At 37.1% G+C, this 17,565-nt stretch overlaps 1 protein-coding gene across 1 annotated transcript in view; it reads left to right on the forward strand.

The window, feature by feature from the left end:
* The window catches only part of Droj2 (DnaJ heat shock protein family (Hsp40) member A4-like), a 67,529-nt gene that overhangs the window by 30,704 nt on the left and 19,260 nt on the right, over positions 1-17,565 (forward strand). The window contains exons 2-3 of the mRNA XM_090379965.1: positions 6,133-6,282; positions 10,249-10,537. Of these exons, the coding sequence (XP_090236091.1) occupies positions 6,151-6,282; positions 10,249-10,537 (421 nt within the window). The 5' untranslated portion in view covers positions 6,133-6,150. The remainder of the gene's footprint in view (positions 1-6,132; positions 6,283-10,248; positions 10,538-17,565) is intronic.

The following is a 17,565-nucleotide window of genomic DNA, read 5'->3' on the forward strand; positions in this document are numbered from 1 at the left end:
TTCACTTGGTGGAGTTCAACTAAACCCAGTACTGGAGGAAAGGGACTTGGCTGTTACGATACGGTCAGACATGAAATTCTCTGAGCATGTAAACAGGTTGCAAGGAAGGCCCATGGTGTCCTATCGATGATCTGTTGGACTTTTGCAAGTAGAGATAGGGACGTGATAATCCCATTATATAAGGCTTATGTTATACCACACTTGGAATACTGTGTTCAAGTATGGAGACCGCACCTAAAGAAAGACATCGAGCTTCTTGAAAGGGTGCAAAGAAGGGTAACTCGCCTGGTGAGATCGGCAAAAGGGCGTCCTTATGAAGAAAGACTTCGAATATGTGGGTTGCAGAGTTTGGAAACTAGACACCTTAGAGGAGATTTGATTGAGGTGTTTAAGGCTCTGAGAGACATCAGTAAAATGAATGAGGACAAAATTTTCAAGATTATAAATGATGCTAGAACTAGGGGACATAATTAAGTTAAGGGGGGGAAATGTTTAGATTGGACTGCAGGAAGTTTTATTTTAGCCAGCGAGTTATAAATTACTGGAATAAGTTGCCTTCGTGGGTGGTAGAGGCCGACAGTTTGAGGAAATTCAAAGGTCATCTGGATGTCACACGTAGTATTAGAAAGATAATTCACCTGTCCTTTACCACATTTACCACAAGTTTCTAAGTGAGTTTTCAAAAACATATCAAAATTAGCTAAGTATTCTAAGCAACTCATAAAATTTCCTACATTATTATCATGCCCTCGAAATCCCAACCCTAATGAAGCTAAAGTTTCACAGTCGCAACAACTCTTTTTAGAACCTCGAGCAAAGTGGATGAGATATTGTTGAAGATCTCATCCACCTGGGGTGGATGAGATCTATCCAGTTATATTAAATTAAAGGAGGGAGCAAAGCAACTAAGCAAACCCTTAGCCATAATTATAAGAGCATCTTTGGACTCAGGGGAGTTTCCCACAGACTGGAGATATGCAAATGTATCCCCAATTCACAAAGGGGGATCGAAGGGTGACACGAGTAATTACAGACCAGTTAGTTTAACTTCTGTTCCGGGTAAAATAATGGAGTCACTTGTTAAAGATGCATTGCAGAATCATCTAGACAAGACTGCAGCAATAATTCAGACACAGCATGGGTTTGTTAAGGGAAAGTCTTGTCTGACAAATTGGATAGGATATTATGATGTGGTTACAGAGGAACTGGATGCAAAAAATAATTTTGATATCATATATTTGGATTTCAGGAAAGCTTTTGACACTGTTACACATGGAAGACTATTGTACAAATTGGAGCAGAATGGTATTAAGGGTAAGTTGCTACAATGGATAAAAGGATGGTTAAGTGCGAGAAGACAGAGGATGGTAATCAATGGGTGCTGCTCTTCGTGGACTAATGTTATTAGTGGAGTCCCACAGGGTTCGGTGTTGGGTCCACTGTTTTGTATATTTATCAATGATATTGATGAAGGTATATCAGGCTTAATGTCAAAGTTTGCAGATGATACAAAGGTTGGCAGGATTGTTAATGACAGTAATGGCAGTGTGCTACTGCAACAGGATCTAGATAATTTGAACAGATGGGCTAAGAAGTGGCAACTGAAGTTTAACCTTGACAAATGCAAAGTACTGCATATGGGTAGAAGTAACCCCAGAGAAACGTACCAACTGTGCGATACTACACTTAAGGTGGTAGAAAATGAAAAAAAACCTGGGAGTAATTGTGCATTCAGATATGAAGTTTTCTGAGCAATGCAGACAGGCTGCCAGGGCAGGTCATGGGGTTTTGTCAATGATATACAGCATGCCCCCATTATAACGTGGTTTGCTTTACACTGATTTGCTATAATGGTGTTCTTATATTATAATCCATATCTGACTATAATGCTGTCACAGATCATTATAACGCTCTTTTACAGATTGCATTTTTGGCATATTTAACGAAATTGTTTCATTTGATGGAGTCGATAGCTTGAAAATGAATAGCAAAACGGCATTAAAACGTTTCCCACGCTGACTTGAAAAATTTTTCCCGCGCTCAGTGAAATTTTCTCGCACGCTAATTTAATTGCAGTACAGAGAGTTATGTAGTTCCGAGATCAACATTTTAAAAAATGATCAAGTATATTGCTTGTAATATTTGCGTTATATGCATTTATCTGAAGTCTAGTCATCACTCAGTACAGTACAGTATTAGACATAGTGCTTAACGGACAGTTTACTCGAACATTGTATTGTAATTAATACAACCAATGCAGTTACATTTTCGAAGAGTTAATAATGGCGGATAAGAATGAAAAAGCAATGTCAGGATGCAGTATGAAGACTACAAATGTAAGAAAAAGACTGAATTTGAAAGTTAAATTAGACGTTTTGAAGCGAATAGATTTCGATCAAACGCAAGCGGGTGCGTGCCATAATTTAGGACTTGCAAGTTTAACTGTAAGAACAATTATAAAAAAAAAATAAAGAATTAATTTTAGCAGTGGGAAAGATAGCTGTTCCATTGCAAGCAACTAGGGCTAGGCCGGCTATTAGGATTTTATTGAAGATTATATCCAATGCAGAATTCAGTTAAGTTAAATATTATAAAAAAAAAAAAAAGAGAGAGAGAGATGGAGAGATTAGCCAATATGATGATCTGAAGAAAACTCACCTAAAAAAAAAATGTGAAACCATTTAAAACTAGTAAGGGCTGGTTGAATAGATTTAAAATCCAGGGAGAAGCCGCAAGTGCAGATCAAGGAGCCAAAACTTTCAAAAAAGAAAGTGTATTATGTGTTATACTTCTCAACAAGTTTTTAACATAGATGAAGCAGGACTTTTGTGGAAACGAATACCTAAAAGAAGTTTCATATTGAAAGAAGAAAAAAACATGCCAGGTTTCAGAGCGGCGAAGGATCGGTTCACTTTATTGTTGGGTGATAACTCTGCGGGGAATTTAAGATTAATGCCCCTTTTAGTTTATTTGGAAGAGGGCCAAAGTTCAACCCAAAATCGACACATTTTTCTTGATTAAAATCATCAATTAAAATCATCTAAATTGATTTAATTAAAATTAAATCAATTTAGATCAGTTAAATTCGTGATTTTAATTGGAATTTTAAGTTTAATTTTGATACGTAAGTAGTTACCACATAATTATATACGTATATAATGCAGAATATTTTAATATTTGAATATTAAATATTTTGACCGACATTTGTGCATCGTTTCACTACCATCTATTATTGATTAGGAAATATCCTATGGCACCGACCACAACTCACAAATACATATGTTACCTTATGGGAATGCGGTGCTAGCTTAGTGCGGATTCACTTAGCGCTCTGTTTTTCCGGAACAAATTATCAGCGTTAAGCGGGGGATCACCTGTATAGGAATTTTGCTAGCAGGGAAAAGGAGGTGATTGTCCCTCTGTATAAGGCAGTGGTCAGGCCACGCCTTCAGTACTGTGTACAGGTCTGGAGGCCCCATTTTAGGAAGGATGTAGATTTGCTTGAGCATGTACAGAGAAGGGCAACAAGATTGGTGAGGGGAATGAAGGGATCCTCTTACCAAGAGAGGCTTAAGTTCTGCAAATTGCCGTGGCTGGAGACTAGGCACCTGCACGATGATCTGATTGAGGTGTATAAGGCCTTGAATGGGTTGAGCACGCTGAATTCTGATGGGATACTTCCACTTGTTCAGATTACGAACCTAAGGGGGCATAAATTCAAATTAAGAAAAGACAGATGTAGAATAGATGTGCGGAAATTTGCCTTTAGCCAGCGGGTGGTTAATTTCTGGAACAAACTTCCATCTGTCGTTGTGGAAGTTGATAGGTTGAATAAATTTAAGGAGGAACAGGACAGGAGGGAATGGTGCAGTTTTTTTTTTTTTTTGCTGATGCTGCATAAGCTCATACACTTGCTTTCTTGCATCACATGCCACTACTACTACTATCTGTCAACCTGCACTGGACCAGCATGGCAGATTATGGTCTATTTTCCTCGACATGAATTCTTGAGAAGGCTTCCATCCTGCAGTTAATGGCTGCAGGTTTTGTTTTTTTTTTTTTTTTTTGTTTTTACTTGGATTTCAGGAAAGCTTTTGTACCGTTGCACATGAAAGACTGCTGTACAAACTGGATCAACATGACATTACGAGCAAGTTACTGCTATGAATAAAGGGATGGCTAAGTGGAAGAAGACAATGGTTATTAATGAGCACTACTCTTCATGGACTAATGTTATTAGCGGAGTTCCCCAGAGTTCAATGCTGGGCCCATTGTTGTTTTCAGTATTTATCAATAATATTGATGAAGATATATCAGGTGTAATGTTAAATTTGCAGATGATACGAAGCTGAGAAATGGCAGTTGAAGTTTAAAATTGTTAAATGCAAGCTACTGCATATGGGTAGCAATAACCCCATAGTACCTTATCAGATGTGTGGTACTACATTGAGGCTACTGGAGAATGAAAGACTTGGGGGTAATTGTGCAATCAGGCATGAAATTCTCTTACAGTGCAGACATGCTGCCAGTACAGTTCACCAGGTTTTGTCATTGATATAAAAAAAACTTTGCTAGCAGGATAATGGGGTTTATGTTACACCCATTCCTCTGTATAAGGGATATACAGAGGAATGGGTGCATTAAAGGGCAACCAGACTGTTGAAGGGAACAAAAGGTGCTCTTGCCTAAAAAAGCTTTACTTTTGCAAATTGTGAGGTGATTATCCCTTTGTATAAGGCCATGGTTATCCTATCTTCAGTACTGTATGCAGGTATCACCTCACTTTTAGGAAGGATGCAGATTTGCTGGAATGGGTGCAGAAAAGGGCAACCAGACTAGTGAAGGGAACAAAAAGGTGCTCTTGCCTAGAAAGGCTTCACTTTTGAAAATTGTAGTGTCTTAACACTAGGCATTTGTAGGGAGATCTGATTGATGTGTTAAGCCCTTGAATGGATTGAGTAAGCTGAATGTTAATGGCCTTCTTTCACTTGTAGAGATTACATACACAAAGGGACACGAATTCAAGTTGAAGGATGGTTGCCGGATAGATATGCTGAAGTTTGCTTTCAGCCAGCAGGTGGTTGATTGTTGGAACAGGCTTCCATTTGTTGTTGTGGAAGTGGATGGGATGAATAAACTCAAGGAAGAAAAATTCTTCCTTGAAATTCTTAGAGGGTATGGATGAACTGTGTATTTTTATTATATTTTTTTTTTTTTTTTTAATTTTTTGCTGATGCGATAGAAGATTGCTTTCTTACATCATTTGCCATTACTACTATTACTAAAAATGAAACTGCTTATAATGTTCCTCAAAATCTATACAAACTACTAAAAACAAAATATTAAAATCAAGAATTTGAAAAGGGTTAATGCTCTACTGTAAAACAGTCAGATTGGTAGGTTTCTTTTACAGAGTAACAATACTAACAACCATGTGAAATGTACAATGCAGCAGCAGTAACTAGACGTGCAACATGTTAGAGTTTAAGAATAAATCTGAATGTTACTTTCACTCACTCCATGTAAATGAACTGTAATATGCAAAAAAAATGATACCTAAACCAAAGCACTAGTTACAATAAACAGTTTTTTTGTGTGTATTAGTATACATCGTGGTACTGCATAAGTGATAACATTACATCAGTGATACTGTTATCCATGATCACAAGTGGCATACACTGTATAACTCTGCTAGTGTGTAGATAAATTACAGTGCTGTGGAAAGGTACTTGGGGGTGCCTGGATGCAAAAGGGTTAAGGGGTTTCTTTTATTTATGTTCATATCCACAATTCAGAGTGAGAAAATTGTGTGAACGATTTAATTGCACAGAAATAGAAAACAAATTCTGATGTTTTTTTTCACATTGGGGATTCAACAGCTGTTAGAGCTTCGTGGTAAAATATTGGAAAAATTTAAGTGGGTTAAAACTGGAAAGCTAATTTTTAGTAGTAAAAGTGCCAAAAGAATTGTCTTCGTGGGGAAATTTCTAAGATACAAATGACTTGAAGTTTCTCTAATTATTGCATTAGTTATTGGAAAGCAAGGTAGATTTCTTGTTTCTAGATGTCATTGTTCTTTTAACCTTTAGCAGGTCTTTTTTTTTTTATTTATTTATTTTATTTTTTTTGTAGGTATACACATTTTTAAAAATGGTGAAGGAAACAACTTATTATGATATTTTGGGTGTTAAGCCAAGCTGTTCTCAAGATGAACTGAAAAAGGCATATAGAAAATTAGCACTTAAATATCACCCTGACAAAAATCCTTCTGAAGGTGAAAAAGTGAGTTAATCATTATTTCTTATATTTAAACTGTTTATCCTTTAAATTTTGATATATATTTATATATACAGGCAGACTTCATTGTTTGTCATAGTATCATGACAAAAAATGGAGCCAATCAACCTAGTCTTGTGCAGTACACGTCAAGTACTGACAAGAGATACTGTAAAGGCAAAAATAAATAAAATAAAAAGCACAGATTCTTTAATCATATTTATTACTTTTTAATACCATTGTTCACACTCAAGATTTATAATTTTCAGGAAATGTGAAGGGAGGTTGTCAAGAAAATGGGAGTTCAAGGAATAAATGAAGAAGAAAAAAGTTTTCTGTGATTTTGAATTTGAACAGTAAAAGGTTGTTGCACATGTGTGCTGGTTGAAGGAGGGGGTAGAATTAGCTGCTCCAGATCTCTCCTAGAAAATTACCAATAGGTTCAGTATAGTAGACTGAACCTATCTAGTGGCAGACCTGCAAACATAGCTCTGAAAACTAAACAATGGTTTCACCACTTCAAGCCTCCAGTAAGCAAAGTGGTAGTATTGCTGGTAACACAGAGGAGCAGCATTCCTCAGTGTGGTGTATTGATGCCACACCTCAATCTCTGCCTACATTGATTCAGGCCTGGGCGGTCACTCATATTTCAGAACTTGCGCAGTATTTCTAATATTTCATAACTGCTTCATTGATGGTTTTGGTCCTGTATTGCACAGTTCAATAGAAAGGTTCCCCATTGTGTAGGCCAGCTCATTTACATTAAAGAAAAAAACTTCCATACTTAACTTTTCTTTCTTGATGTACATAATGTGATACTTCACTGGTACACACTTACAGGAAAAGAACAAAACAATTTGGCAGAGGAAAAGCTGAAAACTGTAGTCTCCTTTTAGTAAGCAAGTCATTTATATAGAGATCCTTTTAAATTAGATGCATTAATATGTGTAATGCACCTGTTGTCTCCATCTGTCATATTTGGCTCTTTTGGAAAAATTTATTGAGCCATCCAAATTTCATTAAAATTTATGCAGCCATTGGATAGATGCATCATTTATAACCTCGAGAGAGCACATGGAGCCCGCCTCATAAGGTACTTGGTCTGCAACATAGGTGGGGAATAATTTACAGTCAAAGTGGAATATCTTTGATGTTTATTGTTATTGCTTAAGACAGTATTGCATTAAAGGTAATAATCAACTGCTTCAGAGTTTTTAAATGATATGCTCTCCAAGTGACCTTGGAGAGCATATCATTGGAAAACTTGATCTTGAAGAAAAACAAATGTGGTAAGTGTTGAATTGGGGGTGGGGACTTTGAAGGGGCATATGGATTTTGTTAGAAAATTTGAGGCGTTTTTGAAGGTAGGTGATGAAGTTGCTACCATAGCCACACCTGAAGAGCTGCCAAGTATCAAGCAAAACAATCAGGTTTTGTTACCAGTGATGAAAATGAGAGTACTCGCTCTACCTTCTAAAAAAAGTTGCCCAAAATGCATTGAGCATAATAGAGAATGCATTAGTCTGCAGTAACATTGATAAAGAACAATTCTTGTGTATAAGCCACTGTGCAAATAAAATGTTTCTTTTAATTAGATAAATTTATGTTAAAGATTTAATTGATTTGACTGTTTCATTTAAGATTGATTCTTTTGTTACTATTTAATGATACTTAGTAACTTGTGTACTATATTTTTATATATATTTCATAATAAAGTACTGTATTTAATTAACTTCCAGCAAACGTGATGGATCTACCAGATGTGATACACATGCTTACTTGCATAACTATGGGTTTATGCACTGTTGTGCTCGTTCTCTCTCTCTCTCTCTCTCTCTCTCTCTCTCTCTCTCTCTCTCTCTCTCTCTCTCTCTCTCTCTCTCTCTCTCTCTCTCACACACACACACACACACACAAGAACATTGCAGTTATTTGACTTGGTTCAGATTACCGTATTCTGAATCACACTTAGTGATCACTCTTTTATAATAATAATACGTTAGTTTTGTTGATGACCTGAATAATTTTAAAATCTGTGTGCACTTAAGTCTAATGAAATTTATTAGGTTCAGTTACAGTGTAATGGCTTTTTGGCCATAAGTTTTGAAATGCAACAAAAATATATATATTTTTGTTGCATTTCATATTATTTATTAAACAGACTCACTGGGAAGCATGTGTATTGATAAACAAGGTAGATTATATGGATAATATATATATATATATATATATATATATATATATAAATAGTGAATTAAAACCAGTAGAGATAACAAAAAATAAAAATCGTTTTGACAAATCAAATGCACCAAAGCACGCAAAGCAGCAGCAGCAAAGGATGCAGATGCAAAATATATTACATTTTCGACTATCTTCCTTTTTGGGCTGTGGCTTTCTGGACATTTTGTACAACCATCTTTATTTTTATTTGTCATATTTTTATTATATGCATATATTTACATTTGCATCCATTGCTGCTGCTTTGTGTGCTTTGGTGCATTTGCCATATCTTATTTGTTTTTACACTTTAATACTATCTCTTAAATATTTTATCAATTTAAGAATTAGTTATCTGCTGTTTTGCACGGTACATTCTTATTCATTGTGGTAAAAAGATGTACCCTGCTGTTTAAACCAACCTGACACTATATTTTCAGATGTCTAAATAGAAAATCAGACCGAGCCAAGTTCAGACTGCAAGATGAGGCAAACTCTCCATCCTAGGTTTTCAATTTTGATCTGAATCATATAGGTGCCGACCAGGCTAGCCGGGTGGGTAAAGTACCTGCCTAGCAACCCAAAGGTCGCGGGTTCGAATCCCGCCTCGGGCTTGGATCAAAGTACTGCAAAAACCTTGGGAGGTGCATTATGGCCACAGAAGCCGATGCGCCAACAACTACCGGAAAAAAAAAAAAAAAAAAAAATCATATAGGGAGTGTGTGGCCTGGCATTATCATGGTGTTAATGTATTTTGGTGTCACATTTTGTGTAATGTGATTATTTTCAAGTGTTTGGCAATATCTTTTCTTTATTTATTGTTTGAAACAAAAATAAAATCTTTCTCTAAAAAAATCAACCGAAATCAGACCTCTCCTCTGTCTTGGGACATTGAAGGTCCAATTTCGGTGATAGATGTGTCCATTCCATAGACTGGCATTTAAAATAAGAGTCGTGGAAGATTCAGGTCTCATCACCTGTTATCAGTTGATTAAAAAAAACTTAAATAATTCCACTCCTGCAGCAGGTCTTGGCAGATATGCCTGAAAATTTAATTTCTCTTGTTAACAGAATGAGTACATCGTTTACAGTAATATACTGATGTGGCTAAAATGTATATACACTGCTCTTTGAAATTGCATGCATGGCTACTGTTCTCTGTTTCTGAATCATTTCATCCAAAATTCTGGTGTTTTCTTCAATACACACACATTTTGGTCTTCTGCACCTTGACTGGTTACAAATATCAACAATTCCTCCTTTAAAATATGCAAGCCATCTATGAACACTGCATTTGTCTTGGTAGCTCTTCTCAATTCTTGATCAATCTGGACAGCAGAGTTTTCTTTGTATGAAAGGAACTCTATCAACTTTTGTGAGAAATAGACATCAGTTTGATTGTTTGTGACTTCAGATCTGTAAGCAATAAACTTATTTTAGGTATGTCTTAATATCTATATTAGCAATATATGAGACTTCGTGATAACTCAAAAAAAAAAAAAAAATGTTCAAGAGGCATTAAATATAGACTGGCACAGTTTTTTTTTTTTTTTTTTTTCCTTTTTTAGAAAAAACACTAAAATCACAGGAATTTAAAGTGCTCTGATCTGATGTGTTGTGACAGGAGATGCAGCAAAACTTTTGAGATCTAAACAAAATGTTACAAGGGTATATTTATGTAGTTTATTAAAAATGATATTAATGTTGCTTTTGGGAGAGAGAATAGTTTATTTAGGTTTTTTCCTCCTCCTCCAGTTTAAGCAGATCTCTCAAGCATATGAAGTATTGTCAAATCCTGAAAAAAGGAAGCTGTATGATCAAGGTGGTGAGCAAGCCATTAAAGAGGGACATTCTTCTGGTCATAGTGGCTTTTCTTCACCAATGGATATATTTGATATGTTTTTTGGTGGTGGAGGTAGCCGTAGACGAGAGCGAAGAGGTAAAGATGTTATTCACCAACTGGGTATTACTCTAGAAGAACTGTATAATGGAGCTGTCAGGAAGTTGGCAGTGCAGAAGAATGTGATTTGTGACAAATGTGAAGGTAGGGAAGTAATGTGTTTTTATATGTATACAATATTAATATATAAGGGCATTTTGAAAGAATGTACAAATTTCTAGTATGTATTTTAAGGTTGAATGAGAAAGTAATAAGCATGTCCAGAATCACTTTTTGAATTAATAAACTTTTAAAAATGGAATATGAGCATAATGGCCCTTGAATTTAAGGTTTATATACTGACTTGGAAATTATATAGTTACTATAAAATTTATATAGTTACTATAAAACTGATAGTTATTGTTAATTGGAAACTAATGCTCTGCCTTAGGAAACTAGTGTGCAGTTGTCAGATATAGCAGTAATAAGTGAGGCATTGTAGAATTGTTGGATGTATAGCATTAATAATAATAATTATTAAAAGTGATATTCTTGCATTTTAATTCGGATCTCACTTTGTGAAATTAGTGACTACTGAACATGTTAACTTTCCTCCAGTGGCACAGGTTTGTTTCACAGCCATTCTGTTCATTGCTGCAGTTCTGCAATATCCAAAACTTTTTTCTTTTGTACATCTGGGTTTTTAAATGATCCCATAGTAAGTAGCCAAGGGGTTTCATGTCAGGTTACCTTCTAGCCAAGCAACAACCTCCCTAACTGCTCCCCCCCCTCCCTAGCATCAAGCTCACTTATCAGATGAAATGGGTGGTAATGCTATTGTGCACAAACTGCGTCATGTCACATCTTGTCTGGAGAGAAATATTTTCAGGGATCCCAACAAAATATCTTCCAAAAAAAAAGTGTTGGAGCCTGTCCAGTTAGTGACTGGAAGAGCATGTCCAGTAAACTGATCAAATGGTGCCATGCTAACTGTTAATAAAGAATTGCTTTTTTTTTTGGGCTCTCTACAATTACATCTCATGGGTTTTTTTCTGCCCACTTGTTAAAGTTGAATTTGATTCCATTCCATACAAAATTTGCACTTTCATGAAATAATCCATATTTTCAGACATGCAACTTCCCTTTTCCATTTTGGACCCTAGGATACAATCCAGATTTATTTTTTTGTAGTGCATCTGCACTGCCCCTGCTCAGAGAACTTCAATGCTTGAGACCATTCTCCATTGGCCTACAACAAAATGACATTCTCTGCAGCAGAGCTACTTCATAGAGGAAGTAGCTATGATTGGCGACTTGATTGTCAGGGAAGCAGGAAATGTAATATGCAAATAAGGAAAGGTGGAAAAATATGAGGGTATGTCTATCAGGGGCTGAAGTTGATGACATTGTAGAGGGCTATCATCTTTTAAGGGCACAAAAAGTGATATTGTTGGTATGAATGATATTAAGAGTAAGTGATCTGAAGACTTGCTCAAGTATAGGGCAATATTGAGAAAAATTCAATTTGGGTTAAATTTGAAAGTACAGGTGCGGCCCTGTATCCACTGATTCAGTTACCCGCGGTTAACCACGGGGGAAAAAACAAAAAAACTTAACATATGCTAGTCGCGTGTCCAATATGAAGCTTCCCTTTATTTTTTGCAATGTTGCGTGTGGTTTGGCCACCGACATAATGGTTCATTAGAGATTTAACTGACACAGTTTTCAAACTTTTGAATAATTTCAAGTTGTTTAATTTGAAAGCAACTCCTGCATATGCCCATCATTTTTGCAATTTCTAAACACACAAAAAAAAATAGTTACTATAAAAAAAAAATTCTGAGATAAATAAGACAATTTGTCCTTTTGCGGTGCAACAGAACACAACAATCAATGTAATGCACTAAATCAAACTAAACATTTGGTCTCTCTTTTTTGTGCTTTGTTTTTTTTCTTTCTTTTTTTTTTTTTGTTACAAGATAATAGGTACACTAATCTCACAATGATAACTTATAATGCCGGTTCTTCTCACTTATTTACGACTTGCAAAATATGTGTTTATATCTATTCTAGTTATTACTTGAATTTTATGATTTCTGTGGTTTTTTTTTTTTTTTTTTAATTTGGAGTCTTGAAGGTGTCCTGGTAAATCTGGGGTCTGCTGTACTTTATTATTACCATCTTTAATGTTGGTAATGTCTTACTGTGTGTTTACTTTATCAATTAAACTTTATTATACGTACAAAACAGACAGCCGAGTAACATTTATTATGCACGAGTTATTGAACCACCCTCACATTAGCAAAGGCACATCATGCAAGAAAGCAGGCTTATATAGCATTAGCCAAAAAAAAAAAAAAAAAATCCCTTATTTCGCCCATCCACTTGCTCCAGATGTTTGTCAAGTTCTGCCTTGAATCTATTTAAGCTATCAACTTCTACGACAGATGGAAATTTTTTCCAGCAATCAACCACCCGTTGGCTAACGGCAGACGTCCGCACATCTATCCTACAACCGTCTTTCCTCAGTTTGAATTTATGCCCTCTCAGGTGATTATTCTGAGCAAGAGGATGAACCCCATCAGCATTGAGCATGCTCAAACCATTCAAGGCTTTATACACCTCAATCAGATCACCTTACAGGTGCCTAGTCTCCAGACACTATAATCTGCAAAACTTAAGCCTTTCTTCATAAGAGCAACCCTTCGTTCCATTCACTAATCTTGTTTCCATTCTCTGTACTTGTTCCAACAGCTCTACATCCTTCTTTAAAATGAGGCCTCCAGACCTGTATACAGTACTCAAAATGTGGCCTGACCATTGCCTTATACAAAGGGATAATCACCTTATCCCTGCTAGAAAAATTCCTGTGTATCATTGACAAGACACCATGAGCTACTCTTGCAGACTGTCTGCATTGCTCAGAAAACTTCATATCTGCCTGCACAATTACCCCCAGGTCCCTTTCATTCTCTACCACTGTCCGTGGTACCACAGAGTTGATACGTTACTCTGGGGTTACTGCTTCCCATATGTAGTACTACATTTGTCAATGTTAAACTTCATTTGCCACCCCTCAGCTCATCTGCTCAACTTTTCTAGATCCTGTTGCCGCAGCGTACTGTCACTAACAACCCTGCCAACTGTCATATTGTCTGCAAACTTGGACATTAAACCTGATATACCATCATCAATATTATTTATAAATACAGAAAACAACAATGGACCCGACACTGAGTCCTGAGGGACTTCACTAATAACATTAGTCCACGAAGAGCAGTGTCCATTGATTACCACTCTGTCTTCTCCCACTCAACCGTCCCTTTATCCATAGCAGCAGTTTGCTTCCAACGCCACACTGCTTAAATTTGTGCAGCAGTCTTCCATGTGCAACAGTATCAAAGGCTTTTCTAAGATCCAAATATATGATATCAAAGTTATTCTTTGCATCCAGTTCCTTTGTGACTACATCATAGTATACAATCAAATTAATCAGACAAGACTTCTCCTTAATAAACCCATGCTGTGTCTGAGCTGTAACTGAAGTCTTGTCTAGATGATCCTGTAATGCTTCTTTAACCAGTGCCTCCATTAATTTCCCTGGAACAGAAGTTAAACTCACAGGTCTGTAATTACCTGTGTATCCCCTTGATCCTACTTTGTGGATTGGGGTCAAATTTGCACATTTCCAGTCCATCGGTACCTCCCCTGAGTGCAGGGAAGCTCTCATAATTATGGCTAAGGGTTTGCTTTCTTCCTTTGCCACCACCTTTAATATAACTGGATAGATTCCATTCACCCCAGGTGCCTTTCTTGTGTTTATCTTCAACAATTTCTCCTCCACTTTACTCTCAGTTATTACAAGATTATCTAGCTTACTGCCAGAGTTAAATACACCTCTGGCATTCCCCTCCCTGAATAACTCGTGTGAATGTCGATGCAGAATATTCATTCAGTTTGTTAGCTACCTGAGGAAGATCATCAACAGTTGAACCATCGATATCAAGTGGACCAATCTGATTCATCCCCTTCCTTCTAGAGTTTACATAAGTAAAGAACTCTTTGCTGTTTTTCTTAGCATCCTTTGCCAAAGATTTCTCATAATCAGCCTTCGCCTGCCTAACATCCTTTGTAACTTGGTTACAAACCAGCTAAATCTGTCATAGGCTTCTGTGTGACATGTTAATTTATATGTATCCCATGCATTTTTCTTCTGTCACATGTCTAATTAATTCATCTGACATCCATTTAGGCCTATATCTTGAACAATATTTCTTTGTTGGTATGAAAAGCCTAGTAGCTTCCAAGATTAATTCTTTGAATGCTTCCCATTTTGAATTTGCTTTTGGTAACATCATCAGTTGTACCCCTTCCCTTTACCCCTAATGGTAGTTACCTCCCACTTCAGTACACCGTGATCACTGCCACCTAGTTTTTGCTTTATCTGCAGATTCTTAATGCATGAAGAATCACTACTGATAATCAGATCAAGAGTATTACTCCCTCTAGTTGCCTCCCGAACATGCTGCTGTAGAAAACAATCATACAATAAATCCACAAAAGTCTTGCAATAGCATGAGTGACCAACCCACAAATTCCAGTCAATATCCTGGAAATTAAAATCCCCCATTATAAGACACTCTAATTTACTGGCCCACTCTTTCTCTGCACAATTGCTCATTATACTCATCAGATTCATTAGGCCTGTAACACACACCTACTCATTTTTTCTTTCCCTGTGCTTATGTCACATCAAACAGACTCAACATTGCATTGTTCACCAACATCAGTTGGATGCAATTCCTTAGATTTTGTGTTTCTTAACTAACAGCATATCTCTTCCTGGCCTGTCTATCCTTTCTGTACATATTGTTCTCCCCAAATTGTACCAGTTCTGCACTGCTTATGTCTGTGTGACACCATGTCTCTGATATCCCAACAATATCTGCCTTTGAGCACTTCAAGCTCATCGAATTTATTAACTAAACTCCTAGCATTGATGTAAGTGCAAGTATGCATGCACCTGTTTTTACTCTTAGTTACCCTAACACAGCCTATGTATTTACTTGTTCCACTATGACTCCCAGCAGTCCTGGAAATTCCCATTGCCTTGATTTCCAGGCTGCTGCTCAATTGCATTTCAATAGAAGTAGTGCAAGAATCACTTACCTCTGCCAGCGGCTTCTGTTAGTCTATTAGTCCGTAACCCCCCCCCCCACCAAGCTAGCAGTTTTCCGACCCACTTAACTCTGCCTTGATAGCATCAGCAAATATTCTTGCATCCTTTCTATTTAATTGCATCCCATCCCTGTAGAAGTAGTCTCTCCTGTTAACAAGCACAGACCAGGCTGAGAAATTCTACCCCTTGAGCCTTGCACAATCTCTCCAGGACTGATCTGATCGACAAGGCTCTCATCATATACTCCCTGCTATCATGTCTGGGTAGAATTGCAGACACTTTCAAATTCAACCCTAACTCATGGCTTTTTTTTCAGCATTGTCTTGTACTTGTTAAGTAATTCTGCCAGTCTCCTACTCTTAATATCATTAGTGCCAACGTGTACAGCAATATCACTCTTTGTGCCCTTAAAGGATGATATCTGCCCTACAACGTCATCAACTTTTTCCCCTGGTAGACATACCCTGGTTCTGTTCCATCTATCCTTTTTTGCACAATGTGTTCCCCGTTTCCCCGACAATAGTCACCTACAACTGGTTCCTTTTGGACCAGTGCATTCTGCCTTTGAGGGGTGCGGCTGTGTTGCGTGAAGTTCAAGTGCAAGCTCTGGCATTGATGTGGGTAGCTGAGAGCTTGATGGGCCCCTCAATTTAAATCCTTCGAGGGCATCCACCCTGTCCTTCAAGCTCTCATATAAGCCCAAAACAATGCTGAGTTGACGCCTGATTTCCTTGCACTCCTTACATCGCGCGTGCGTGTACACGCACACACACACTTCCCTTGGCAATATCATGTCCCATTCCTGATTGCTCCACAAACATCAAACGAGCAGTGGATTTCAATAGACTGTGATTCAGAGGACAACTGCCCCCCCTCAGTTCTCCCCATGAGCCACACCACTTCCACTAGTTTGAGCCTTTTGCTTTGCTGCTCGGGTCTGAGTCATGATTTCTATTCAAGTTCAATAAAATTCCAATACTAAACAATATAACCCTAAACCTATATCCCAGTGCAGTTATAACACATATATGTATTTAGGTATTGAATATTATCTCTGAGTTATCCCCTGTTAACTTATGTATGAATTTGATGTTACGTTTGTAATAACTAGGTCGTTATATTTATTTAGTTAAAAAAGTACCATTCAATTGAAAATGAAATTTAATAAGATTAATTAATATTACTGATTAATTGATACTACTATACTTGCTATCTAGTTTTCCATTAAACCTTACTCTAGCACATGTATCGTGTAACAATGGCGGCAAGTTACGAACGGTTAATTAATCTATGGACATGAGGTATTATTTACTTTCCAAATCGCTCTATCTAAATTCAAAATAAACCACGGAGCTTGACTAGGTCTATAAGCTACTTATATAAAATATGTACAAGAAAATCAGGTTATATATGGGGTCAGCAGGTGTTCGCTTATATACACGGTTTCAGCCATCTACGTAGGTTTTGGAACATATCCCCAGTGGATACAATGGTCTTACTGCATCTGCAATTGTTCTCAGACACAATAGGGAGCAGAAAATGATAAGAGCCTTGTAAATCAGTTTAGGACTTAAAGACTAAATTGCATTTGCTGGAGACCAGGCTCCTGTGAGGTGATCTGATTGAGGAGTGAGCACGCCGAGTTCTGATGGGATTCTTCTGCCTGCTCAGGTTACGAACCTGAGGAGGCATAAATTGAAATTGAGGAAAGACGGTTGTAGAATAGATGTGTGGAAATTTGCATTTAACCAGTGGGTGGTTAATTGCTGGAACAAGCTTCCACCTGTTATTGTGGAAGTTGATGGCTTGAATAAATTCAAGGAGGAACTGGACAAACTTTTAGAGGCAATGTGTGAATTTTTTTCACCCCCATAAACTCTAGCCCTGTGCCTCCTGTGATTTTATTAGCCTACTCTTAATTTGTATTACGTGCACCTCCTCTCCAATCTCTTAATGCATAATTGTAAATGAGAAAGGTAGGCAATCTTTACACACGTTCACATATATGTATGTG

This window comes from Mastigoproctus giganteus, chromosome 8 (genome assembly GCF_048544385.1).
Source record: "Mastigoproctus giganteus isolate SK-2022 chromosome 8, ASM4854438v1, whole genome shotgun sequence".
Taxonomy (NCBI): Eukaryota; Metazoa; Arthropoda; class Arachnida; order Uropygi; family Thelyphonidae; genus Mastigoproctus; species Mastigoproctus giganteus.